The sequence below is a fragment of the Orbicella franksi genome, chromosome 2 (genome assembly GCF_964199315.1).
Source record: "Orbicella franksi chromosome 2, jaOrbFran1.1, whole genome shotgun sequence".
NCBI lineage: Eukaryota > Metazoa > Cnidaria > Anthozoa > Scleractinia > Merulinidae > Orbicella > Orbicella franksi.
This window is the reverse complement of record NC_138146.1, coordinates 33,940,347-33,967,400: the sequence shown is the minus strand read 5'-3', so window position 1 is coordinate 33,967,400 and position 27,054 is coordinate 33,940,347. Positions and strand designations below refer to the sequence as shown.

General features: G+C 39.4%; 2 protein-coding genes across 3 annotated transcripts; both read left to right on the top strand.

Annotated features, from left to right (window-relative positions):
* The first annotated feature begins 28 nt into the window (after positions 1-28).
* Positions 29-10,415, top strand: LOC145479470 (uncharacterized). The gene is made up of 2 exons (XM_081457843.1): positions 29-7,086; positions 8,520-10,415. Exons 1-2 carry the CDS (start codon positions 4,333-4,335, stop codon positions 8,952-8,954), a joined length of 3,189 nt encoding a protein of 1,062 aa, XP_081313969.1. The 5' UTR covers positions 29-4,332; the 3' UTR covers positions 8,955-10,415.
* A 137-nt stretch (positions 10,416-10,552) lies between these two features.
* Positions 10,553-26,895, top strand: LOC145479472 (cytoplasmic aconitate hydratase-like). 2 transcript variants are annotated; one of them, XM_081457846.1, is made up of 23 exons: positions 10,553-11,881; positions 11,947-12,042; positions 13,426-13,594; positions 14,040-14,177; positions 15,043-15,123; positions 15,922-15,991; positions 16,359-16,421; positions 16,922-17,042; positions 17,475-17,614; positions 17,712-17,883; positions 18,357-18,457; positions 18,819-19,026; positions 19,260-19,464; positions 20,028-20,112; positions 20,269-20,425; positions 20,795-20,859; positions 21,312-21,371; positions 21,982-22,086; positions 22,493-22,635; positions 23,181-23,328; positions 23,840-23,962; positions 24,110-24,295; positions 24,881-26,895. In XM_081457846.1, the coding sequence occupies exons 1-23, from the start codon at positions 11,872-11,874 to the stop codon at positions 24,992-24,994; spliced, it is 2,760 nt and encodes a 919-aa protein (XP_081313972.1). In that variant the 5' UTR covers positions 10,553-11,871; the 3' UTR covers positions 24,995-26,895. The 2 variants fall into 2 exon arrangements, with proteins under 2 accessions (XP_081313972.1, XP_081313973.1); XM_081457847.1 differs by lacking the exon at positions 15,043-15,123 and having other exon boundaries at positions 10,554-11,881; positions 24,881-26,894.
* The last annotated feature ends 159 nt before the right edge of the window (positions 26,896-27,054 follow it).

Genomic DNA, 27,054 nt, shown 5'->3' with positions numbered 1-27,054 from the left:
CCGTGGAAAAATGGCGGCAATTTTTAATAGCGGTGTTTGCGTTTTCCAACTTTTATTGCACATCTTTTTCGGTCCCGGAGGCCGTGGAGTTGTAAATTCAGTTTCTCACCGAATAAACCTGGAGAGTTTAAAGGTACGAATCGAAGGCTAAATCATGCTGTCTGTTTATATTGTATTCATATCAGCTGCTAACAGCTATTTTATTTCTCAATAAGCTATCTGATGCGTGAAGTAGCCTCGAAAAACTTTGGGATTCCTTTGTTGAATTGTTAATCGATGTTAATCTCTGACAGCTAAATTGTTATACCTAATCGTACCTTTTAATAGCAATTTTTGGTACGCTTCGAGGGCATGTCGTGAGTTGACTGTTTGGTCGAGCCATGGTTCGTATACCCATGACAAAACGCCTGGCAAAACGGCACAACTGGATAGGTGTATTGCACTTGCAGACTGACTAGACTGCCGACTACCGAGAGCTAACCGTAAACAGACTAACCTGAGTGACATTCAGGCTAGCTAAGCTGAACGCTATTTAGGCCTAAATGTAGTCTGCATGCATCTGCAAATGTCATACAGTGGGAAATCTTATGACTCTTGCCCGTGGTTATGCCACAAAGCGTACCAAAAGGTACGATTAGGTATTTATTATAACCTGTGCGTTACCAGCTAATTCAAGAAATCTGGAGGGTTCAGCTCCATCTCAGAAATAAAGTGACAATGACATCTCTTTGCCATATCAGGTCAGTGACTTCGATGTAGCCTGCAGTTAGGCTAGCGCGATACACGAGCACGCGCGCGAAGCGCGAGGCCAAAAAAACAGACATCCGCGGACGGCTACGCGGACTCCGCATGTTCTGACTGATATCAGAACACTAGAAATGGCTTCTTTGTATTATATATAGATCGTTTTCACTGTCACGCAATAAAAAAATAAATCGAAAAAAAGCTAAGAAATTGTGATGTTATAGGAGATAACTAAATAAGACACTTCTCCAAGTTTTAGGCCTGTGCGTTTCCCCAAACTTCAGATATTCGTCGAATGTTTCGAAGAAATTTACAGAACCCAGTATGAAAACGCCATGTTGGTGTACATCCGATCCGTGGTACACCAAAAACTTACCATGGCTATCTAAGTGACCAAGGGAGGCGCGGTGGCCTCATGGTTAGTGCGCTCGTCTCCGGATCGAGCAGTCGGGGTTCGAGCCCTGGCCGGGGACATTGTGTTGTGTTCTTAGGCAAGACACTCTACTCTCGCAGTGCCTCTCTCCACCCAGGTGTATAAATGGGTACCGGCGAACTTAATGCTGGGGGTAACCCTGCGATGGACTAGCATCCCATCCAGGGGGGAGTAGAAATACTCCTAGTCGCTTCATGCTACAGAAACCGGGATAAGCTCCGGCCTGATGGGCCACTTGGCTCGCATGCAGACTTTACCTTACCTTGTCTACGTGACTGATAATCATTACTGAACAAACAAGCATTTACATAAGCACTTTTCGAAATGCTCTAACTTCTAACAAGGCTCAAAATCATGGGACAAGTATATATTTTTCAACAAACTCGACCGTAGCCTTGTGTCACACACCTCCATAACCCTGAAATTCAAACTGCTCTGGTTTCCAAAGAAAGCAAGCTATTGAGTTGTAAAATTGTAAACAGACATAAATACACCGCCTCTTATGCCTGATGAGGATAAAAACTTTGGTGGCTCTTTAGTTTTGGATTTTAGAAAGTGATGACGTCACGTGAAAACGATCTATTGGCTAACTGCGAATTTGGCTACGGTAAAGTGGGCAGACTAAACGGGACAGGAAGGCAGCAGCGCGAGGAGGGAGTGGAGTATGGGGGAACGTAACGATGTTTGGATTTCTTGTTTGAAAAAAAGAAGGCATTTTCTCTTACAATGGCTGGGGGAATGAGCGGGAGGTAGCAACTTGTGAAGCGGGTTGCAGTTCGCACATGTATCCAGTTGTTCAACGTTTTTCAGCATAATGACGTTGCCTGACAACTTGCAAAGAAATGTGTTTTTACCACATTATTTGCTTGTAGGATCGATGAAGGAATGCAGTCCGTTATTTAGATTAATTCGTGTCCACGCGTGATGACCCAAATATTCCGGCGAAAACAGCTGCAAAGTAAACTGCCAAAACTGGAAGTAAACGACTGCAGTATTGGCTTAGAGAGTGGGTGTAGTGGTTGAGTGATCGCGCTCATGACAGATTGATTGTTCCATCCGGGTTTCATGGTTAAAGACAGATATCATCTAGACTAGGAGTTTGTGTCACAGTGTTTTCGGTTTCGTCAATTAAACATGTTTGTTACTTAAAATCCCCCAATCTCGAAGGCTCACAAACAACAGAAAGCAGGAACTCCCAAAAATCGAGACTGATTCTTTTTTTTTTTTTTCAGGTTTTTATTCAAAACAAAAGTCACTAAAAGATACTAACACATTTAGGCTAACATATTAACCCGGATTTTATTAAGTATTAACTGCGCAAAAGTTACGAGCCACCAAAAGTAGGGATGAGAAAATACCGCTATTGAAAACTAAAAAAATGAAGGTATTGGATGAGGGCGATAAAACTAAAATAAAATGTCTGGAACGTTCTTTCCTCTATTTAATGGGTCGTTAGAAGTTTTCTGTTTCGTTAATCAGTCCTCAACTGACGCGAACTGAAAAGCTTTGGCACCAAAGTCGATACCGAAATAGATAACAGGAAACATCTTGAACCAGGGGTAACAGATCGTTTGAAAATGAAAGAAAAATTTAGAACCCGCAAAAGTTTTCTTTCCATTTGGCAAAAATTTAAAGATTGGCTCGAGTTTTGGCAGCCTCGACCGACTCCGACAGCATTTCAGAAAAAGTTGGCAGCTGTCCGAAGCGTTTCCTTCGCGTATAAACAGTGTTCAATTTTTAAACAAACAAAACACATGCGCCTGAAAGTTATTAACGTATTATGAAACGGCATGTGCTTGCCGAAACAAACAGTTTCCCACCTGCCACTATGGCCGCTACAAAAGGAGAAACAAGTTAACTGTTTTCGTTACAGTCGACAAAACAACACACTGTACTGAAAAATTACAAGTTATCAGGAATTACACATACATGTACAACTTTGTTTCGAAGTCAAAACTACTATTGGTATTTTGAGCATTTTGAGACAATGCAGGCTAGACTTGTGAAAGAAGCTTGAAATTATAAACGATAAATGAACATATAGTAGATGTTAATGGCGGCTTTTTACAAATAACAGTGGGATTTGAAAAACAGTAGGCGGAGAGAAAGAGTATGGCTCGCTGGGCGATAAAATAAATAAAGCAATTTTGTCTTTTTCAGAAGCTATTTTAATATAGCAAAAGGCCAATTTAGGCCCGATTCAGACGCCGTACTTCATACGAACTTAATTCATTGAATTTGATTCCGATCATGTGAAGTACGGCGTCGAAGTAAGAAGTATCGGGCCTTGGCGGTTTCCAGCGGTATCTGTCGGCCAGTGCCACACAAAGCAAAAGTGAACTGTGATCTGCATGCAATCAATCTCTTAATGCAATATATTGTGTTTTAGCTGCGGTTCACATGTCTCAAGGCGTGACTGACACGTTTTCACAACTGTCGTGCCAAAGACACGAAACTCGTGTTGGTTAATTCAAATATGACTACACAGGATGTCCTCGGTCGGATGTCAAGAAACTGTTTCTGTATATATTGGTCGCGAAAACTCTCCAAAATTCGGCTTCCCACGATCACAAAAGCTTTATGTTATTTAATTTATTGAGTTATCAAAAGGACAAAACCAATTTTAAATGTAGATTAGTTTTGTTTTTGCCAAGACGTAATTGGTCCAATTTCAAGTTTCGGATTGAAAGATAAGAAATAATAGACTTTTAATAACCAGGCCTTTCAAACCGTCCTAGTTTCGACACAAAAACTGGAACAACAAAAGTTCCCGTTATTCACGCTACATTAACACTGATAATATTAGACTTCTTTTTGTAATGCCATAGGAACGTTCTGCAAAGATTAAATTCCTTATAAAGCCAAAAGTTCCTCAATATTGTACAAGCTATACCATCGCCAAGAAAACCTGTCAAATACACGTCAAGCTGTTTATTCAGACGAAAGTCGTTGTTAACATTTCAGTGGGTGTAAATCACATGAATATTCACAAATCCACGTGTTTTCAACTCGAGGTTGCGGCGCTCTGATTAATTTTTTTGTTTCCCTAAGGCGACCACGTTGAATTTTCTGGTGGTATATCGAAAGGGGAAAAAAATCAAGACTTTTTCGCTCTATCGGGGCTTTCATTTTGCCATTTCAGCGAGGCCAGCAAAATGGCAGTTAATCTTTCTATCGCGACTGGTTTGTTTTGCTTGAGCATCTGGACAATTCTTACATTAGCATCGCCAGCCGCCATCGTCGACTTGTGCGGTTTCGACGAAATCGGCGAGGAAAATGTTACGCTTTCGTTGAACTTCTCCAGCGAGAATGAGATGAAACAGGGCACCGAGTGTAGCCGTGTTATCTTCCTGGAGTCCTCGAGGGTGAAGCTCGTCGTTGAAGAATTGAACATTGCAAGCGGAGCGGTCTTTGAAATCCAGGACGGTCCTGGGCCGAATAAAGGCCAAATTCTCGGGCCCAAAGCTGACAGTCAGTTGCCTTCGATTTATGTAAGCTCAGGTAATGCTTTGTTTATTTTGTTTAAGAACGGTCAAGGCGAAAAAGGCCCTTCGAGTTTTCGCGGGAAAATTGCCTCTGAACCGTATCAACACACGTGCAATTGTCGAGGAGTCACGAATGGGTTGCTCGAATGCTCTGAGAGTGATCGTGAAAGAAAGTGTAAAGTGAAGTGCGAACCGTCACACATGTATCTATCAATAAATAAAGAAGTAACGTGTGATCTCGTGAAAGGAGAGTGGGACATTGATAAACATAGCACGCCTTTCTCTTGTCAGAGGGTCCAAAAACCATTGCAAGTCAAGGCGACGGTGAATTTTAATTATGCTAATCTATCATGTGAGGACATCGATCGGAAACAAGTCCAAAATGCCTCAGGGGAGTTCATCAAAAAGAACAGCGACGTTCAAAACAAGGGTGTGTGTTTCAGTTCAGGTGGCAACTGTAACGGAACAAACCTCAGTTGCACGGATGACAATAATTCAGCGAAGGTAACTGTCACTATTACAGATCACATAGTGGAACCGCCAACATTGAAAGAAGCCAATTCAAAACTTCAAGAGTTAGTCACAGCTTACGAAAGCCTGCAGCTTCTAACCATTTTGGACTCTGACGAATTGGTCATGAAGAAAGACAATAAATCATTTAAGGCCGACAAGGGTTCATTTACCAAAAAGATTGCCCCTCTGTGTAATGACCAATATGACTACATCAAGGTCCCTGGCAATGACACTTTTGTATGTTCCACCTGCCCTCTGCATCATGAATATAATGGTACATCTCACATCTGTCAAATATGTCCCACTGGCAGTTTTACATCTGAAGGAGCCAAGAACTGCACAAAGAAAAACAACACTGCAATGTTGACTCCAATCAAGAATTCATGCATGAATGCGTGCATGAAAGGCAAACGGTTGGATGCCAGTTCTGAGATGTGCGAATGGTGTCCTTTAGACACATACCAAAACTCCTCAATGAAGCTCAACCCAGAATGTGTTCCTTGTCCTGATCAAAAGAAGACCATTTCTCCAGGGGCTCAAAGCGTGTCAGAGTGCCTTGACCCTTGTTCATCTGGTACCTTCCAGAACACTTCGAGTGCTTCATGCCAAGATTGTCCCATTGGCTCCTATATGGATGTTGACAAACATGTATTCACTAAGTGCAAGACATGTTATATGGGGAAGACTACAAGTGCTGTGGGCAGCAAAGACAGTGATGACTGTTACAGCAAGTGCATACCAGGGCAGTTTTATAATTCATCGGCATGTGTCACACTTTGTGGACCAGGACAGTTTCTCAACAGCTCAACAGATAAGTGTGATGACTGTCCAATGAATACATATCAGGACCTTGAAGAGCATCATTCCAATGAATGCAAGCCATGTGGCTTAAATAAAATCACTCAGGCTACAAGACAGTCCAATATTTCTCAGTGTGGTTGTAGCAAGGGCTGGTACATGGATAAATCTGTCTCTCAGTGTAAAAAGTGCCCTAAGGGGCAATACCAGGATCAGTTTGGTCAAGAACAGTGTAAACAATGTCCTGATGGTAAAAGCACAGTCAGCGATGAACAGTCAGATAGGTCATCTTGTCTTGCCACTTGCAGTGAAGGACAATTTTTTGATCCCATCAAGAAAGCGTGCAATGCCTGCCCCTATGGCAGATACCAGGAGGCCAACAATCATTTTCAAGAGAACTGCAAAATGTGTCCAAGCAAGAAGACAACTGTACAGGAAGGTGCCAGTGACCCCAAAACTTGCATACCAATAGCCACAGCCAAGGAGGAGAAATTTGAAACAATCAAGACATCTCTTATATTTGTGTCTCTAACATGGAGTGAGGAACTCAAAGACAAAAACAGTGCTAAATACCAAGAGGTAAAGCAAACTATAGAGGTTGCAATCAGATTTGAGTTTCGTCAAGATCCATCATTTGAAGCTGTTGAAGTCACCAACCTACGAAACGGTAGTGTTATTGCAGAGTTTGACCTTCAATTTAATAATAAAGCTGATTACGAGCCTGTAAAAATCCTTCAAGATGCTGTACAAAATGGTAAAGTGGGAAACTTGACAGTGTCTCCAGAGTCATTCAAAATCTTAGACCAAGGCTGTGGTCAACCTCTTGGCATGGAAAATGGTCAAATAAAGGATGACCAAATAACAGCGTCAACTTACTTCAAGAACTATGAGCCATATGAAGGAAGATTAAATGCCAAAGGAGGGCGAGCATGGCACGCAAAGTACATCACGAATATAGAGTATTTGCAGATTGATTTCAGGAGAGAGGTCAACATCACAGCTGTTGCCACACAAGGACAATCCACAAACGCATTTTATGTGACAGCATACAAGCTTAGCATGAGTGATGATGGAGAAATGTGGAATGAATACAGAGAAAATGAGAAGCCAAAGGTACTAGTAGCCATAGTCTAAATTCAAATTGACAGCCTACAGTACCGAAAATCTTCGAGTTAGCGCACCCCCTCAAATAAACACCCCATTCGAATAAGCACCCCTCCTATCAGCCAAAATTTAAAATAAGCACCCCCCTCCACTCCCCCCATTTTGATGACAAGTAATGAGACAACAAAGGATGTATAGTTTTTGTTGCGTAGTATTAGATTTGTGCATTGTTTCAGTTTGTGAACATGTTAAGTTTGGAAAAAAATTGCCATGATTTAAACTTTAGGATCAGCTTTTTATGTTGATAAACAGCTTATGTAGTGTTGTTCACGCATGAATGATGTATTAAAAAAATGATCATGTCAGGCCACGATTTGGGAAAAATTAAATAAGCACCCCCCCCCCCCCTCGATTAAGTATCCCCCTCAATAAGTGTCCTCGTCTTCTCCTAAATTTGAAATAAGCGCCAATTCGAGGATTTACCGTATTCATAAGCAAACATATGTAATGTGGTGGATGAGGAGGATCCAGATACCAACAGTCAACAAAATCTGATCATGAAAACTGGGAGGTCCAAATAGTAGGTCAAAATTTAAGAAAAGGTTAGGTTCTACAATTAAGAGTGGCAAATGGCCCCTCAAGAGGTACGAGTCTTGCAAAGTTTAAGTCAAATTTCACAGGTGTCATCACTTAGGAGCCATGCCTTGTTTTGGGTGTACAAACTTATTATTGTCTTGCATTTACTATTTTTCAACAGGGACCATGTTTAGGGCTAAGCAGAGGCTAAGTCATATATAAAAGATCGAGTTATCTTATTTTGATCATACTGAAAATGTGGTGGATGACTGAAGAGGCTTGAAACAAAATTCAAAATAGAGGAACAAAATACTATCATGTAATTATTCGACCACGTACCAGGGTTTGGTGGTTTTCAAACAATTATTGGATGAGGTTTTTGTGATATCCAGAATAACGAAGGTCAAGGTAGAGGTTATCAGCCAAAGCCGAACTATCACCCTAGTAGAAAAGGCATGATTTCTTGTTCTTCTCGTTATTCCAACACATTCCCAGCTATAGCTGTGGCATTCAACATTTCTCAGAAAAGTGTTACTTGATGATAAAGGCAGGCTAATTCATTTTTAAAGGTACTATCCTTGTCAGTGTTCTAGAATGAGAGTTTTTTTATCCGTGTTTGTGTAGGTGAGCATGTGTTGCAGCATAACAATGCTAAATGAATTGCGCATCAAAATTATTTCAAACTAGTTTCATTGCGTTTTCCTTTGTTCCAGGTTTTTTGTCTTAACCCACCATAATCCTGAAACCAGAAAATATACCAAACTGGTTTGAAATCATTTTGATCTACAATTCATTAAAACTGTAACACATGTGTTGTTAGGCCACTCCTTCAATAAATAGTATAATAACTAGAATTTTTACGTTAGGTTTTCAAAGGAAATGATGACTCAGACACTACTGTGAGAAACAGCCTGGCATTAGCAGTTAGATCGCGGTTCATCAGATTTCTGCCACAAAGTTGGAATGACCGTATTTATATGCGTGTGGAAGTCTATGGCTGCCTTCCTGTCAATGTACTTCTACCAACTAAGCCTACAACTGACGGAGATGCTGCTGCAGTGACAGCAAAGAAGGATGAAAAGTGGCCATGGGGTGCATATCTTGGCATTGTTTTTGCAATCCTGCTTGTCGTTGGAGTGGTGGTTGCAGTCATCTGCTGGAAGAAAAAGAGCAATGCCAAGAAACAGGAAGCTGAAACAGACGAGGCGTTGATGGGAATGCACAAGTCCGGTGATGGGGAATACCAAGTTATTGAAAAAAATGCTGCCGAGCCTGATGAGGATGATGAAAATGTTGTTTGATAGATTTATCATTGTGAAGTTAAAATTAGTAATCAGGAATGAAAATGGCTAGGAGACTTGTAACTTTCCAAAATCAAACTAAACTGATTGAAATCTTTACATCATCTTAAAATGTTTGTCATGAGGTTATATCAAGCCAATACACAACTTAGTTATTGATCAGTTTTTGGAGATCATTTTTGTTGAACAACTCTTTTAGTGTTGGAAGTACATTGAAAGTAGTTTAGAGGTAGTCATTCGATACTTTACAGGAGAAGTGATAGATTTCTTTTTGGAGCATGTTGCCATGTCTATCTACTGCCCAAACTTGTCAGCATTAAGACTGTCCAAAAAGGTCAATTTTACAACATTTTGAGTTCTGTTTCTTTCAATGCTGTTATAAATTACTAATGATTGTCTACCAAGTTGTGTTCTTTATTTGCATTAGGCAGACTTCTCAGTCAGTATCTGGTAATACTCTTCCAGCTCTAATCCATCCCCACTGCATAACCAACTTGCAACCAAAGAGAGAGAAAAAGACAATAAACATTCAGGACAGTATCCCATTTAGAGCTTAGCTTAAGAACACAGCCACCTTCTCCTTTCCCTCTGCTACACAGGTCTTTAATGGTACAAATCCTCCTAGCAGCTGAAAGCAGTGAGAGGCAGATAAATCTGCAGGTTATCCACTTTCCCTGGAGTGTTTTTACCACTCAGAGAGTTACCCATAATGATGTATTGGCCTGAAACTTGAGACTTCACTTGTAGCTATTCCAAACAGTCTGACAAGTCAACCCTCCACCCTTCACTCAACTGCTCTCTGTGTTCAAACTTTACAGTTGGAGCCAGTCTGTGACCGTGCTTTGGATCACAGCCACTTCACAGTGGTGCTTAGCCTAGTTGTTTTAGTCTTGTTTTCCTTTGATACAAGCATTGTAACATGAGCATATTATATGTAGGCAATATGCGTGTATTTATCTGATGGAGAGTACCGGTATTCAGATGAGAATCTAAGAGGCTATAGAATATTATTCAATACAGCAGTAGCTGCTGATTTTTTCATGTTGAGTTTTGCAGTATGTTATAAAACTAGCTGTGTAAAAGGCAACCATGCAGTCAAGTGTTATGTATATTTAATCTTCACTTCTTAAAGTTAATTAAGACATCACTAAAATGCAGCTGCTTTTAGAAAATATAGAGATTGATTCTAGAATTCAAGGTAAAGCTAAATTAGAAACCGTAAAATAGTTCCCAAGTAGATGATTAAAAATAGATCTCAATGATTTCATAGGAAGTTTGCAAAGTATTTTAGAGCTGATCTAGTAATGATATTTAACAAAAATAATATGTAGTTAAAAAATAATTATTATTGATATTTAGAATGATAAAAAAAGGAACCACCTATAGTATTTATAGATTTGACTTTTCAAGCCATGCCATATACTTTGTAGGTTTGCAATAAACAGATACATACAAGAAATTGCTTTGGATTTGTATTATGTCATCCTGGGAGACCAAGGGGCAGCTAGTCGGGATGATAATAATAATAATTATTATAATTAATAATAATAATTAATCATTATTATTATTATTATTATTATTATTATTATTAAGGTCCAATTTGGCTGTCAGAGAAATTTTGGAATTCGTGTAATTATCTCCAAATTTGACTACGATATATGGGTTATTGACCAAGTGTGAGGTCATTAGATAGCTGAATATTGGCCACGTTATCTTTTTGCATGGTTATGGACCGAGATGGAGCCAAGGTCCATAAACATGCAAAATAGGAATGAGGCCAATATCCAGCCATGTTGACCTGATAAGCTTGGTCAATAAAGGATTTATTATATGGAAAAAGAACACTATTTCTTTTGGGACACAGTGGGTAATCCCAGGCAGGCAAGATAGCACCATCTAGTTCCATTCCAATACAAAGAATACGAATATGGCCTATTAACTGATATTGCATGTCCAAATTACTTGATAATTTGGATACTATCTAAATATTAAGGAAGGAATGAATTTGAACAGTTTGCTTTGTGTGCATATTTACACGTGATATGAGCTGGTATATGCATGCCTGATTGGTCTGACTTGTGGCGAGGAGCTGAGGGCAGGGGGCAGGAAAGGTAGTTGGAGAAAAAAAAAACATTCTGAGTAGCTGTGAAGAAGGCAAATTTCAATACTCTCCAATGATGCATGCAAAGTAAACTGAGGTTTCGTGTTCTTCTCACTAGTTGCTGTTGAAGTAAAAGTGGTAACAAGTGTGTGAAATAACATCCGTTTAATCCGGCCCATTAACAAAGAGTAACTCCTGATCAAAACAGTTGGTACCAGTGTCTCTTGGTACTTGTATGTACAGACCCCGGTACTGCAGACGCAAGTACCGATCAAATCATGTCAAATGCTTATCCAGCCCCTGCAAGCTGTGCTGTTAGGAGGCCTTATGGTATTGTCACAGTCACTGAAGAGCTGCCCTCTTTTAAGAAGTATTTTCTCTACTTTAAATAACGTGTACTCAAAAATTTAAGGATAATCTTTGCCCGGGATTATCATCTTTGCTTACCTTGAGGTCAGTCACCCGGCATCAGCACCGTTCACCCGTTCTTGCGTTGCGTGATATCTTCTACGTGGCGCTCAAAATCTTGCGTGACAGAAACAGTTGTACACGTATGAGTGTTGTTTATGAAATCCTTCTTCATCAATATTTGTTCTGCTCCGCTAAAAATGGGTTCTTGCGATAGAGCCGGGTCGAGCGAGACATTTGAGTTGAATCTTTGAACCCAAATCCTTACCTACTGGACCGAAAATTAAAATATGAATGGCGTAAACGCAAGAGTAGCTTTCATTACAGTAATGCATTGCGCGCCACCTAGTGTAGTGAAATGTCACATGTTGGTCAGTCAGTTGTTAGGCAATCTTGCTTGAGGCCAATATGGCGGCCGGTGAGTACGTGTCGTGTCTCACGTTCGTCGCATTGTGCAGTTTTTAACTTTATTTTTTTCTTCAGCAAAAAGCCAGTACACTGCTCAGATCAAGACTCTTCCCCTGAAGTGTGGAGAATACCGGTACTTTGATGTGTCCAGCTTAAACGAAGAAAGATATGGTATGGCAAATTCAAGTTCAAAAGCTACGAACTTCCCTTCAAAAAGTTGAGGGGCAAGTTCAGTTATGTTATTCTGTAAGACTACTCTTGATCAGTGATATGTACATACTTTGGGCATATTTCATAGTCTAAAGTTCACTGTAAGCGTACAATCTCGTATTTAATTTTTTCGACGCTATTGATATAGAATTAATTTATGTGAGGTAGTGAACTATGCCCCTTGTGATTATTCATGTGATCTTGAATGAAAACGTTTTGATGTTTGTGAGATTCTTGCCATTTCTTCAGTTTTTAATCTAGTTTTTTGCTTTAAGAGAGTCTTAATTAGTTAACTGTGTTTCTTTTTCTCCGGAAATAGCTTTTTTTATTGACTGCCTCACTACTGCTAAATTAATTCATACTCTGAAGAAATGTAGAATATATCATATCATCTGTAATTCCTGTTTTGCTATTGTGGTCACTGCTGACCTATTAGATGACATGCATCAACAAGATTGCTAATTCATTTCTAGAATTGTTTGTTTCACCCACGTGGTTTGAGCTTGGTTGCAAAATATCAATATTGGACTTGACCTTGATGTCTGACCTTCCCTTAACTTATATTGTGCCTTTACTGAGTAACTTGAGTGACCAAACATCTCTCTTACAATTTTCAATTTCACTACTTGAGTATATATATCAGGTTACCTGATTTATAAGTCAAATGCACTTCACTTAGCTGAAGTAATAGATTGGTTAGCCTAAAAGGACTGTGGACAGCCTGAATGGCATTTCAGTTAGCCTGGTTGTTGTTCTGGTTAGCCTGAATATTGCATTGGGTAGCCTTAATACTGTTTCAGATTACCTGAATATTACTCAGGTTAGCCTAAGTAATGCTCAGGTTAGCTTGTTTACAGTTAGCGCGCGATAATGGTGTTTATAACACAATATATACTTGAAAGAATTGGTGACTCCTAAACTCTTTTGACTTATAAATATCGAGGAAAATACTGGTTCTCCTGAGTTATGATCGTAAACAAATATCACACTGATGACTATGAATGTACCTGTACTTGTACATGTAGTTTTACAGTGATCTGAAGACTGGCTGTTCCTTAGCATGAAAATTTCAACCTGAGCAACAAACAATTATTAACAATCTGAAAGTCTAATAAATATGCAAATAAATTGATTGTGGTCCTACATATACAGAAAAAATTGTACAATCTAATGGATCTCTTTACTATAGAGTTATTTTACCTGAATATTAATGGCATTTTTCTGGCTGATCTCAGATGTCTATTTGGCAAGAAGAGGATTGAGAGGTTAAACATAATACATGTAGTCATTCAGATATCTTTTCATTGCTCTTATACTTGATGTATTTGATCTGACTTTCTGCAGCCCGCCTACCATTTTCAATCAGGGTTCTGTTGGAGTCTGCTGTTCGTAACTGTGATGGCTTTCAAGTGAAGTCCAAGGATGTTGAAAATATACTGGACTGGGAGAATAACCAGAAACAAAATGTTGAAATCCCTTTCATGCCTGCAAGAGTCATCCTCCAGGATTTTACGTAAGTTGTCCAAAGGATGAATGTTTCTTGTAAACCAGTCATTGGATAATTATGTATGTACTAGATATTTTCCACTTACCAGACTTAATGCATGTGTGAAGCAAACAACAAAAATTATCTTCTTAGACCACTAGATAACATTCACCTTAATAGCCCATTTCTGAGTTGACCTATTGCTCTCTATCAAAGCAAAGCCTGGTGCACAACCATTCATATGAAAATGAGTTTAATTCGCATGTGAATGAAATTGCATTTTCGTGTGAAAGGATCAGCACCAAGGCTCACTTTGAGAAAGAGGTGGTAATTTGGAAATGGCCTATTGTACTGTAGTGTAAGTTAGGTCACATGATCCCAAGTGGAAAAGAGGTCATGCAACAACTTTCAGTCATGCCATCAGTTTTATTGATGCCGTGAGAAGAAATAAACATACTTTTTTGTTTTTCAGTGGTGTTCCTGCTGTGGTGGACTTTGCTGCAATGCGGGATGCTGTTAAAAGACTTGGAGGAGATCCAAGCCGAATCAACCCACTCTGCCCTGTTGATCTTGTCATTGATCATTCAGTGCAGGTTGATGTATCGAGAAGGTACGTAAGTCTTTGTTTGGGTTTTCGAGACCAGTCTGTAAGCTTGACTAAGGTTCTTTGTCGAGTTAGTGATACCTTAACTGAGGAGTGCATATCAACCAGAATGAGGTGTGAAGATTTGGTTGAGGAGACATTTTTTTTTGGATCAGTGCTTGCTTTTGCTAAGAACATTATTTTGAGAATTGTATGTATAAAAAATCTAAAATAAATGCTTCCTGGTAATCACTGCAGTGCAGCCCAGAGAAAAACTTGTACTGCTTTCCATAATTCATGCCTCATAATTATACATTCTTATCTAATAATCCTGATCTAATTTGCCCGCACAATGTTTATAAATAGATGGAGATGTATGTACCACTGCATTCTCCTTGGTAACAAGAGAAGAAATGTATGGCAATCAGTCAGGAGAATTTCTATCTTGACCCAGACTTAAATTTATAAGCCTGTGTCCTAACACCAGTAGCTACCAAAGATTGTTTATCTGGAAAATAGGAAAAAAAACAAAAAATGTTTTCCTGCATGTTGCCTTATTTTTCTGTCTTTATCACTTGTGCAGATACTATTTTTATTTCATTTTGCTATCAAGATATGGCTTTAAAATAATAACAGTGAGGTGAATCATGATGTTTTTCATACCTGTTTTTGAGTTTGCAAACTGTGTTATTAATATTGTCTCAAAATGCTCTGAGAGGCTCTTTGCTCCATCACAATGGCCAGTCAGAAAATGCTTTCAACACAACCTTTCTGTTAAGGCCATTTATTTCTTTTGAATTTCTAAATACTTTTATTTAAGTCCAGGCAATTAACTTGCTCAAGGTTACATCAGGACTATAACAGAACAGAATATCTGATGTTCTTTTTTCAGTCAGAGTCGGTTGTTTGATCCAGGGGGCAACTGGCCTAAGAAGGACGATCCATGTCCATTTCATTTGATGCCCATTGACTGGTGCGATGTCACTCTTCTGTTTCATTGAACTAAAGCATTAAATGTTGTTTGCAGTGCTGTTTCTACTCACCATTGGCAATTTGAATGGTGATTTCTGTGGCTACTGGTGTTTGGAAAGAACAGATGTAAAAGTTGAAAAATTTCCTTCACTTCTGTTGTAATGAAAAGGGTGATCTTTGCTTGCATCAGCATTCAGTGGTATAATCTAAGAATGCGTTTCTTGGTTAAAAGAAATTAATTATTAGATTCTTAAATCCGAAAAAAGGAAATGGGGTTTCTTTAACTGCACACATAAATCCAAGAAAATTAATGTAAATTCTGTTGTGAATTTAATAATCCAGTCTTGGATTTTCCTAAAGAAACACACCATCCCAAAGTTGAATATTTCAATTTATTCAGGCAGGTGTATGGTATAGAATTGGTTCTCAGCACAGTGTCTGTGCTGTATATAGGATCAGTTGCAAACAGAAGAGAAACAGTTTGAAATTGAGCACCTGAAATCTAGTCTCCAAGTCAGGTGGATTTCTAAATTATGCTTTATATGAAAAATAGCAAAGCCCTGTTAGAGAAATGCATCAAAAATGAAGAACTAAAATCTGACTAGTTTTCAAGTCAGGTGAATTTCTAAATTTGCGATGTTAGTGATAATGTTAAAGCAAAGATCACCTTACTGTCATGTTATTAAAACATTGTTAAATGTGCTATTCTCCTTCCTGGATGGTTTTATGTAACTAATAATTATTATTAAGCTTGTATAGTTATATTACTGTATTATCTGTGGTTTTTCCTCTGCTACAGCTCTACTGCACTTCAGAAGAATCAGGAAATGGAGTTTATGAGAAACAAGGAAAGATTTCTTTTCCTGAAGGTACTCCACTTACTGGCTCATTTCATGTCCATTTTGAGTAATTTTTTTTAATGTTGCTGGTGTGCTCACTTATTTATCTGCAAGATGAAGAGCTGGATTGTTCTTACTTTTAGCCAAAAAATGTCAAATAAAATTATGGTTAATAATAATATTTCTCATAGTTTGGATTTCAAGTTATTGATTGGCTGAACAGTTCTTTGTGGCCACTGAAATGTGATGGTTGAAATCACATGACATTCTCAAAATATAATTGGTTTGGTGTACATCTGAATGTGTAATGTTGTTTTGTAGTTGTGTTTTCGCATATCGATGCTGTAACAAGCTTCTCACGGAGGTGTTCTTTGCATCTGTTATGTTATTTCCGCAGTGGGGCTCAAAAGCATTCAAGAATATGACAATTGTCCCACCTGGCTCAGGCATAGTTCACCAGGTATGTATCACTGATATATTATGGATTAGAAGCTTGTTCATATATTTGATAGGCAACTAAAGAACTAGGCATTAATAATCATCGTTATAGTAATGATTAAATCAAACTCCTCAATGAGGTTGTGCATTTTAGGCCCAGGCCAAATGTGAACCTTCATATGAGATGAACTAATCTGAGCGAATTAAGTTCATGTTACGTTTGAGTTTGATTTGACTGAGTTTGTCCAACTGAATTTAGATCGTCCAACATGTCTATCTGCCTGCTTCAGATAATCAGAATGTGTTTGTCTGTCTAAATTCCAATTAAGTTTGACCCAATGGCCAAACTTTACCCATTTGGATTGACTCAATTTGCAATTTAGTTTGTCTCGTCTGTAGTCCGAGGTTTGACCAGGGCCCTAGACATTGGCAAGGCAAAAACCTGTTTTCTGTTGCATCCCAGGATTTCAATTTTAATTTTGTTCCAAAACCTGATTGCTTAGTTACTGGTTTGGCTTTCAGGTCAACCTTGAGTATCTTGGCCGTGTTGTCTTCAACATGGAGAATGTGTTGTACCCTGACAGTGTTGTAGGAACAGACTCCCACACAACCATGATCAATGGGCTTGGAATTGTTGGATGGGGTGAGAAATTCTTTTTAACCATTTAAGAGGAAAAGAGTGAAAATGTTAACTTGGCTTTGGCCATAAAAAATTATCAGTAATGATTATGTGTTATGTACGTTCTCTGCCTTTTATATCTAAGAATTAGTGTCAAGTCTAACCTGACATCAGAAACCTGCATAGGCTAGACCATCCTGGGATGATATGATTGTTTAGTGCACTTGCAGAAGATAATTAGATATTAAATGGCAGTGTGAACTCCAAGTGCGTCACAATGGGACCAGGAATCCAAGTGCTTCCATCCATGAGCATTTCAAAATAAAATTACTGGTTATGATGTGTGAGAATGGTTGACTTCATAGCAAATGGCTCTCTTTGTTTACTTTGTGCCTTAAAGTGTTCTTTTGTAAAATATTCAGTAGTAAGTGCTTTCTTTGGAATAACATTTTCCAGGTGTTGGAGGTATTGAAGCTGAAGCAGTTATGTTGGGTCAAGCCATCAGTATGGTGTTACCTAAAGTTGTTGGCTACAAGCTTACTGGGCATGTGAATCCATTTATCACATCTACTGATGTTGTGCTCACTATTACAAAGGTAAAGAGACAATTTTGCATTTTAGATACCTGTACATTTTATTTTCAAATTTTCTGTTCTAAATTAACATGTCCTTTTGTTTGTTTTGATCCATCAGCACCTTCGCCAAACTGGTGTTGTGGGTAAATTTGTGGAGTTTTTTGGACCTGGTGTTGCTCATCTGTCCATCGCAGATAGAGCCACCATTGCCAACATGTGTCCTGAGTATGGTGCAACTGTAGGTTTCTTTCCAGTTGATGAGAAGAGTCTGTTGTATCTTAGACAGACAGGTAAAATATTTAGTTACTGGTACTCATCGTTGTTATTGATCACATGTAGCATGTAATCTTTAGGTTAAATATCAAATCTTGCAGGAATTCTAGATCAAGTGAATCCGTTATTTTATAACATGCTGGCAAGATGCAGCAGCGTAAGGATTAACACTACAGACTTCAGATCAAGGTTTCAAATGTGTTTCAGCAAGTGGTTAGGGCAATCCGACAGAATACAGGGGGCTAAATTGCATTGGACTAGCATTCCATCCAGTGGGGAGTGGCCTAGTTACTTCATGTTGTGAAAGAGGGGATAAACTCAGACAGTGTGAAGTAGTTGTATCTATAGCACTATTGTTTTTACGAGCCTTGATCTCGGCAACTGGTAATGAGCTATGTACAGTGTTTATGCCATTACAATGTTTAATATACATGTACAGTTGTATGTAAGCGGTATCTTGGATCATAATCTGTTCTATTTTTTACACCAGGCCGCACAGAAGAGAATATTGAATGCGTCGAAGCCTACATGAGAGCTACAAAAATGTTCCGAGACTATTCAGACCCAAGCAATGATCCAGTGTTCTCTGAGGTAGGATAGGTAGAGATGTTTACACAAGAATTTACACTTTGATCAGACAGCCAGCCTCTAATGGATGCTGTGGAAAATGTTTCCTGGTGCAGTAATAACAAATTCTGGCATAAGTGATGTGGAGAATTCATACAGTTGATTAGGGGAGAGAGATTCTTCATGTCTACACGTCCATTTAGTGAAGTTTCTGCCCAGTAAATTACATGTGTGGCATTGCATAGGGATTGTTCACCAAAGGTGAATATCTGATTTGTATTAAACAAGGGTTTCGTAAAAGGAAACTATCTAATGAAGAGTTACAAGACAGGATATCTACTCATGTGTTTTCTTTTGTGGTTATTGTGAAATGTTACTCTTGCAGATTGTTGAACTGGACTTGTCCACTGTAACTCCATCACTGTCAGGGCCCAAAAGACCCCATGATAGGGTTGCTGTGTCAGATATGAAGCAGGACTTTCAGGAATGTTTGAACAACAAGGTTGGATTTAAAGGTTTTGGAATTCCAGCCGAAAAGCAGAATGTAGAGGTTCCCTTCACATTTGAGGGCCAAGAATTCAAGTTATCGCATGGTAAGAATCTGAAGCTTGCTAACCAGCTCTGATTGGTCTCTTTTACTCTCACTGATGCTTATAATGATTATTGCTCTCATGCTTTTCCTACCTCTTTTAAGCTATAGTTCTTGTCTGTTTTTAATGAATGCCATTGGTGTTGGGGAATCTATTTTTAAAGAAAAGTGTAGACTTGCTATTGGATTTATCTACAGGTTTTAATTTCTTCTCTATCTTGTTGGTTATCTCTTTAGGTTCTGTAGTGATAGCTGCCATCACTAGTTGTACAAACACTAGTAATCCATCAGTAATGCTTGGAGCAGGGTTGTTAGCTAAGAAAGCTGTTGAGCTGGGACTTGGTGTCAAATCATACATCAAAACAAGTTTGTCACCAGGCTCGGGAGTGGTGACTTACTATCTGCAGGAGAGTGGTGTCACACCAAGTCTGGAAAAACTAGGGTAGGATTCTGTACAACTTGAAGTTACAGTGTACCTGGTATAACGCATATCACAAGTGCTTCATAAGTGAAATGAATGACAGCTAGTTTCAAGTTAGCTTGTGCTTCAATTAACAGTTTCCATAGCATGAACAGAAGGTAGAAGTGTGGTCTTCTATGAGAACAGGGGTTTCATAAAGAGCTGGGAACTGGGCAATTTGACTGGTTGTGAGGATGATTTTGCCTGCTTGGTTTGACTATCTAGGGGGAAGTTTTTATTAAAGAGAAGCTCGATTCAAAACCAGTTGCCCTCCTGATGAAAACGTTAATGAAAGCCCTAGGAAAGGCTTCATTCAGTATTGTAGTGTACTGCTAAATAATAAGTTACACCACATGGACCAGATTTGAACTTCGACACAAAACCATTAGGCCACTGTGCTTCCTGCTTTGTATCAATTCTTATGAAATTTGTCGCATTGCGCTAGATTCTGTTGTGATTTCCCGATTTGTTAGTAGTGCTCTGTTGCACAGAGATAACGTGTTCAGTACCTTTAATGTGATTGTTTTCTATTTGTGTTACTGTAGGTTTAATGTTGTAGGCTATGGTTGTATGACATGTATTGGCAACTCTGGACCTTTGTCTGAACCAGTATCAGAAGCAATAGAAAAGGTAAATCAATTCTGTTGAAAACCGTTGCATGAGTTTTGAATTATAAATACAGTGTTATTGTTCTAGTCAAAAAGATAAGACCTGTGAAGGATTAATTATTTTGGTGTCAATGTTGTGTTGCAATTCATCTTTGACTGTCTGTCTGTTACTTTTCAGGGTGACCTCGTTGCTGTGGGTGTCTTGTCAGGAAACAGAAACTTTGAGGGACGGATCCATCCGCTAACAAGAGCCAATTACCTTGCCTCCCCTCCCCTGGTGATTGCTTATGCCATTGCTGGCACAGTGCTCATTGACTTTGAGAAGGAGCCACTTGGTAAGCCAATATAATCACAGTAACACCATACCACTCTGTGTTACGTTTGCAGGGTTTGTACTGCTCCTAGAATTCCTGCAAAACCCCTGCAGTTTTACAGTTTTCTTCCAGGGGTAAACTCTGAGAAAATTATCTTTAAAGTACTGACTCCTGAAACATTCCTTGAATTTAAAGTTATGGTAATTTTTAAAAAAGTTTAAATGCTACATGTATCATAACATTTTGCTTTTTCGTAAGTCAGTGTCCAAAAAGTGTAATTTAAACAGCTATACAATAGAAATTTCCCAGTTCTGGATTCTGGAATTTTTATGTATTTGATTTACACATGTAATAGAACAAATGGTAAGGGATTTCTGTTGCATACTTCAGGTATTTCCAAGGATGGAAAAGAAGTTTTCCTTAGGGACATTTGGCCAACAAGGGAAGAACTCCAGGTAAGCATTGCATGTGATATTTGTTTCCACAATGCTCATTTTCCAGGAATTTGGGAAGGAATGCTTTTGCTAGTACATGTCAGCGTCTTTTCAAAACCTAATTTGTAGAGTCGTAATTGTAACTGCAACTAGTACTTGTTACAAAAAGCTAGCACTCAGAGAAATGCAAGGCATGATTTTTACAAGATTTTCTGCCCCCTCGGCCACTTCACCCTCAGCCAGTTCCTTGGCCCTTCCAACTGCAGTCAAACCCTTGCAGCCGGAGCCTGTTCACAGGCTACGTGATTTTTGGATCTCATCCAAATAACTTGAATCACTTTTTTGTAGTTGAATGTTCTTCCAGCTAGAGTTTCAGTTCTCACCTTTTTAAAGCAGCTAAATCGAAAGTCTCTAAACCTTTTTGTTTTCTTGCTGATGACAAATTCCATTGTTCATTTTAATATTATCCACAGGTGGTTGAGAGACAGTATGTTATTCCTGCCATGTTCAAAGAGGTCTATGCCAAAGTAACGGTAAGAAGACTTCTATGAATTCTACCAATTTTGTCTTAAGTCGTGTTGTCAGAGCAGCTTTCATTGCTGCAGTACAGATCACTAGAGAACATGCGAATATATGTATGTTTGCCCTGACTTTGCTTTGTTTCAAAATGCTTTTAGTTTAGCCAGCAAGAACGAACTTGTTATCTTGGTCATTTGATCGTTCAGCAAAATCAACAATGAATTGTGATATGATTTTTGCGACTGTTCCTGACCTCGTGGACTGTTAAATTATCTGAAAGAGCTCTGATCTTTCCAGTGAGCATTCTGTGATAACTAGAAAGCTCATGTTATTTTTGGTTACACAACTGTCATTAGAAATGACCTCATTAGTGCAGTTCAATCAAAACTCGAAGCAATTACATGTACGTGTAGCCGACACGAAGCGCGGGAAAACTTGTGAGAGCGATTTATGATTGGGTTTGGTTTTACTTCTGATTAAATGACAAAGTGGCGCAAGTTTTTTAGCCTATCGCTTAGCGTGAGACATGTAATGCAAATGCAAAACCAAAACCAATTAAATACGAACTCTACTTTGTACAGAGGTGAAAAGTGCTCTAACAGAGTAAATTTCCATTTGTTTTAGAGTGGTAATCCTCGGTGGAACTCACTGGAGGCACCAAACAGTTTGTTGTACCCTTGGGATGAGAAATCAACTTACATAAAACATCCACCTTTCTTTGAGACAATGGTGAGAATTTATAACTTAATAATATGAACTTGGTTTGCTTTCTTGTGGTACTGTTCTGATGTGACAACTTTCAAGGTACAAGGTATCTGATTAAAGAACTCGTAAATCAGAAGTCAGGAAAAAGTCTGAAAATCCTTATTTATTTTAACTTTCTACAGACTTTGATAATGATAACGAGAATTGTTTCCGTAGCACTTGAATTTTGGCAGTTACGTTTTTACAAGAGAAAATGATTTTTACCAATCCTGGAAAAAATCTTGGTATCGTTTCTCTCATGACTGACGACCTTATTTGAGCCACAATTGATTTTAAATGTTCAAAGGCAGTGTGGTGCACAGCGAAGTTTTCACAATAAGTAAGCACACAATTTCAGTGGAAACTCCCTTCTTTATAATTTTACGAACAGGCTAAGGAGCTGCCGAGCCGTGAAAGTATCAGAAATGCCGCTGTACTGTTGAACTTGGGCGACTCTGTGACAACTGATCACATCTCTCCTGCTGGCAGCATTTCACGCACCAGTCCTGCTGCACGTTATCTGGCTGGAAGAGGGTATGTTTGTTGAGTTTTGTGTATTCTTCGTCTGTTAAAACAGTCATGAACGTTTGATTTCGCTGTTTAGTTTGGCCAGTAGTGTTTGAAGCCTTAATACGAGGGGGTAGCGGGAGGTTTCACTCCCACTCAAGTTCGCTCAGTCTGGGCTCGCATCACACTTTTGCGAGAGGTTGACCGCGTTCGCTCTCTATTCTGTCGTCGTGTATCTTGATGTAAGTTTAAAAACAACTGAATTACCAGTATTCCGAAATTTCGTCTTTAGCAGGGAAAAGAGGCCGCTACTTTCGGGTAGCCGGTACTTTACATGTGCTTTCTGGATTGTCCAGTAATCTTTGCAGTCACAGTGATATTATTTTATTGTATAAGTATTCGAGCCGTTACTTTCGGGGGAGCGTTTCTTTCGAGGGGCCGTTACTTTCGGAATTAATACAATGTATCAAAGTCTATCAGACTCCGATTTTAGTTAGGTGAGAATACCGACCATGATCTCACTGTTAAGCGTGAGTACATGGAGTGAATGTTGGCTTTCAATGTCTTTTCAGGCTTGCTCCTCGTGAGTTCAATTCATATGGTTCCCGCCGAGGAAACGATGCTGTAATGGCACGTGGAACATTTGCCAACATAAGACTGGTCAACAAATTCATCGGAAAAGCTGCTCCTAAAACTGTTCACATTCCTTCTGGAGATACGGTATGATGATAAACTGTTTATTAGTTATTTGTGTCTTATCAATTTGGTGATAGTGGCACACTTGGACTTCTGGAAGTCTTGAGAAGTTGGCTAAACTGTTCAAGGCCCCAGTTGTTCGAAGTTGTTTGAGGATGACGCTATCCGCCGGATAAGTGTTAACAAAACAAACCACGCTATCCGTTGGATAGTGATTTATCCGGTGAATTGCTTCTTCCATATTTCAACCAACCCGGGTCAATGCTCGAATACCGTTTAACCTGCATTCTTATTGAATTCTTACTACTAATTTTTGTCATTGTTCAGTGTCAAAATTCGTTAATCTCTCATTACTGGAGCCCGTCTCGTCTACTGCAAGAATTTGTTTTGCGTGCGCTATGAGAGGGGCTTTAAAATTCGTGAAAGAAAAGTCCTGTGTTTACAAATTTAACGCAGGTGTTGGCTGCATGGGAATTCAGCGGGTTATTCTACCGTTTCCTGCATTGCTGTTTATACTGTTGTCTGTATTCTGCAGATGGATGTATTTGATGCAGCTGAACGTTACCGCCAAGAAGGACGACAGCTTATCATCCTGGCCGGCAAGGATTATGGGTCAGGATCGTCACGTGACTGGGCGGCAAAGGGGCCTTGGATGCAGGTGTGTGAAATGATAGATAAAGGAATTAGGGTTAGAGTCTACTTATGAAGGCCGCTGAAGCACAGCGCAGTAACAATAAGGTCACCGGGTTTTCTTCAATGTTCTTTTACTTCTTGCTAATTCTTCAACTGTGTGTTTTCTGTTCAGGGCGTCAAGGCGGTGATATCGGAGAGTTTTGAACGAATTCACCGGAGCAATTTGGTAGGAATGGGTATCATGCCTCTTGAATATCTTCCCGGCGAAAACGCAGAGAGCCTGGGACTCACTGGAAAAGAAAGCTACACCATTGAGGTGCCGGAAGACCTGAAAACTGGACAAACAGTGGATGTTAAGGTAGAAAAGCAAGCCTTCTAGCTCTCTCAACTAGCAGAAACAGCAGGCAAAAAAACATGTGATGTTAAATTTGGATAGGAAAGAATAGGCCAAGACTGCACAGGTTGTGAACTGAAAGATACACATAGTCTTTGGTAGAAAGGAATCGTTGCCCGAGAAAGGGCTTAACGATACGCAGCAACATATGGCGGTCATATGATGGAATTACAACACCAGAAGAGAGAAGGCTCATGGTTTTGTGTATTGATGTAATCGCCGTATAGTGATCGATTGGTCAGACTGACGGACTGACGGACGGACTGACTGACTGACTGACTGACTGACTGACTGACTGACTGACTGACTGACTGACTGACTGACTGACTGACTGACTGACTGACTGACTGACTGACTGACTGACTGACTGACTGACTGACTGACTGACTGACTGACTGACTGACTGACTGACTGACTGACTGACTGACTGACTGACTGACTGACTGACTGACTGACTGACTGACTGACTGAGGGACGGTTTAATTAATTGGTTGATTAATTGGTTGATTAATTGATTTTATTGATTGATGGAGTTGTTTTATTTTTTAGTTGGATGGTGGGCGCACCTTCAAAGTGAAAGTTCGTTTTGACACAGATGTGGAATTGGCGTACTTCAAACATGGAGGCATCTTGAACTACATGATTAGGAGTATGCTCACATAAGAAGAAACAACATGCGTCAAATACCCGAGAACACTGACTTGAATAATGCTCTCGAACGCCAAACCAACGCTTTTGGAAATAGGGGTGGGGTACGAGAGGACAGGTGGGAACGAAACGGATTACCACATAACATTTACTGTTGTGCTTTTAAAATGTCTATTGCTACCGGACGTTAGAACAGAAGTTTTCCTTAATTTTTCAACTACAAAATATGTACATAAAATATGAATTAAACCTGACTATTTAAGAAGAATATCAGGACGGCTGCCGAATTTTTTCGAAAGGAAACAAAATCATATTTTTAATTATGCGCAGGTCTGACTATTTGAGAAGAATATCAGAGGAAAAAAAATAAAAAAAATTCCACTACAGTAACTGCTAGGTTAGATGTCGTTGCACGAAACTGGAAACCTATTTAAGAAGACTATGGAGGAGGTGCACGTCTGGAAATAAATGAGATGAACACGCAAGAGTATTGGTCTGTTGTTTGAATAGTTCACCCTGTATGTAGAGTAATGTATTTCCTTTGTACATAAAGCGATGAGTGTTTTACACGAGGCTGCACCAGCCACCTCTGACTCGTCCCTCAGTAAATATTAACGAAGAAGCGTGGGAGAGCGGTGGGTTGTGGGAAGGAGGACAGTTGCTTCTCCCTTCCCATCAATCCCTGCTTTACACTTGCCCTCATTCGACTCTCGCTCACGTCGGAGACTCGGAGACGTTTGCGGACGAGTCAACCAGCCACCTCGGCTTTCCCAAAGAATAAACTCAGAATTTTCAGCATTTTTATCGCGTTGTGAGAGCAAGGCGCACGGGAGAGGGGACGGGAATAGCGGCGCCCAACCGAGAGGTCGCCCCGCTATTACAATCTACTTCTCCACGACCAATTTTTTCCGTCCGCAGTGACGTGTTTGATTTAGGAATTTTGCCGCTAGACAATTTTCCGAAAAAAAAAAAAAAATCAGCTCACAGGTTTCAAACTTTGCTTTCTGGGATACTGTGTCTTCAAAAAGGTGTGATTATATCACACCTTTTGTTTTCTTTTTTTAACATGGCGCGCGGTGAAAAAAAAGCGGCGCACACAACCGAAAGAAAAAAGTAACTAAAAAGAAAAAAAAAAAGCCTTAACTGAACTGTTTTACTTGTAAAACCACTGGAAAGGGAGTAACAAATTGTTTGCCTCGAGAAATCGGCAGCACGCCTAAGACGTATACCATTCGTGCCGAGCGCGGTCTCAGTTGTTCTGTCTTTTAATCTTAAAAAAAACAACAACAACAAAAGCAACAACGGCAACAGATCTTTTGTACTTGAATTGTTTTTCTTCTCCCTCCTTAATATGTGTCTTCGAATCTTAGGCCCAGGTCAAACGCCGTACTTCACATGAGCCGAACCCAATGACAGTTTGGGTCGACTCAAATAATTAAAAGAACGCCTGTTTGAGTCAAACGTCGAACTTAATTCAGTCAAACCGATCTGCTACACCAAATAAATAACAAAAGCGATCCTGTTTAGTGGTTTTTCAAGGTAAGGTCAAAATTATTATGCGTATTATTATGATTACGCGTTTGGTTCGACTCATGTGAAGATCGCCGTTTGACCCAAAGTCGGTCTTCACGCGTTCTTCACGGCTGGCCAGGTGTGAAGAACGCCTCAGCCGCTCCAAATAAAATCAGTCGAACTTAATTGGGTCAAACGCCGAACTTCACATGAGTCTAATTGGTTGAATTGGGTTCGGCTCATGTGAAGTACGGCGTTTGACCTGGGCCTTAGCCATTGTTAGGTCTCGCGCATTCAGTGGACAAAGGCCTTCTTAAGCTAATTACCGTTTGTTGTTGTGTAATCAATTCGTGAATCTTTTTTTCTGTTGTTTTGTAAAATAATTGTCTTAGTATTACTATTTTTTTCAAAAAAGCCGTGGGTTTTAAAAACCTGATTGTTCCAATGTTAAAGTCAATGTTTTGAGCTCAAATGCACTTATTATTAAGGCCTCGCTAAGGTGTTTAACTCCGGAATAGTACTAATGTTGATTTCTCCATTTTGTTTTTTTCTCTCTTCTAGCA

Coding starts and splice junctions, on each gene's coding strand:
- LOC145479472 (XM_081457846.1), top strand. Junction 21,372..21,981: donor AGGTCTATGCCAAAGTAACG/GTAAGAAGACTT, acceptor CATTTGTTTTAG/AGTGGTAATCCTCGGTGGAA. Junction 22,087..22,492: donor CACCTTTCTTTGAGACAATG/GTGAGAATTTAT, acceptor TTTTACGAACAG/GCTAAGGAGCTGCCGAGCCG.
- LOC145479470 (XM_081457843.1), top strand. CDS start 4,333: ATGGCAGTTAATCTTTCTATCGCGACTGGTTTGTTTTGCTTGAGCATC. Junction 7,087..8,519: donor GAGAAAATGAGAAGCCAAAG/GTACTAGTAGCC, acceptor TTTTTACGTTAG/GTTTTCAAAGGAAATGATGA.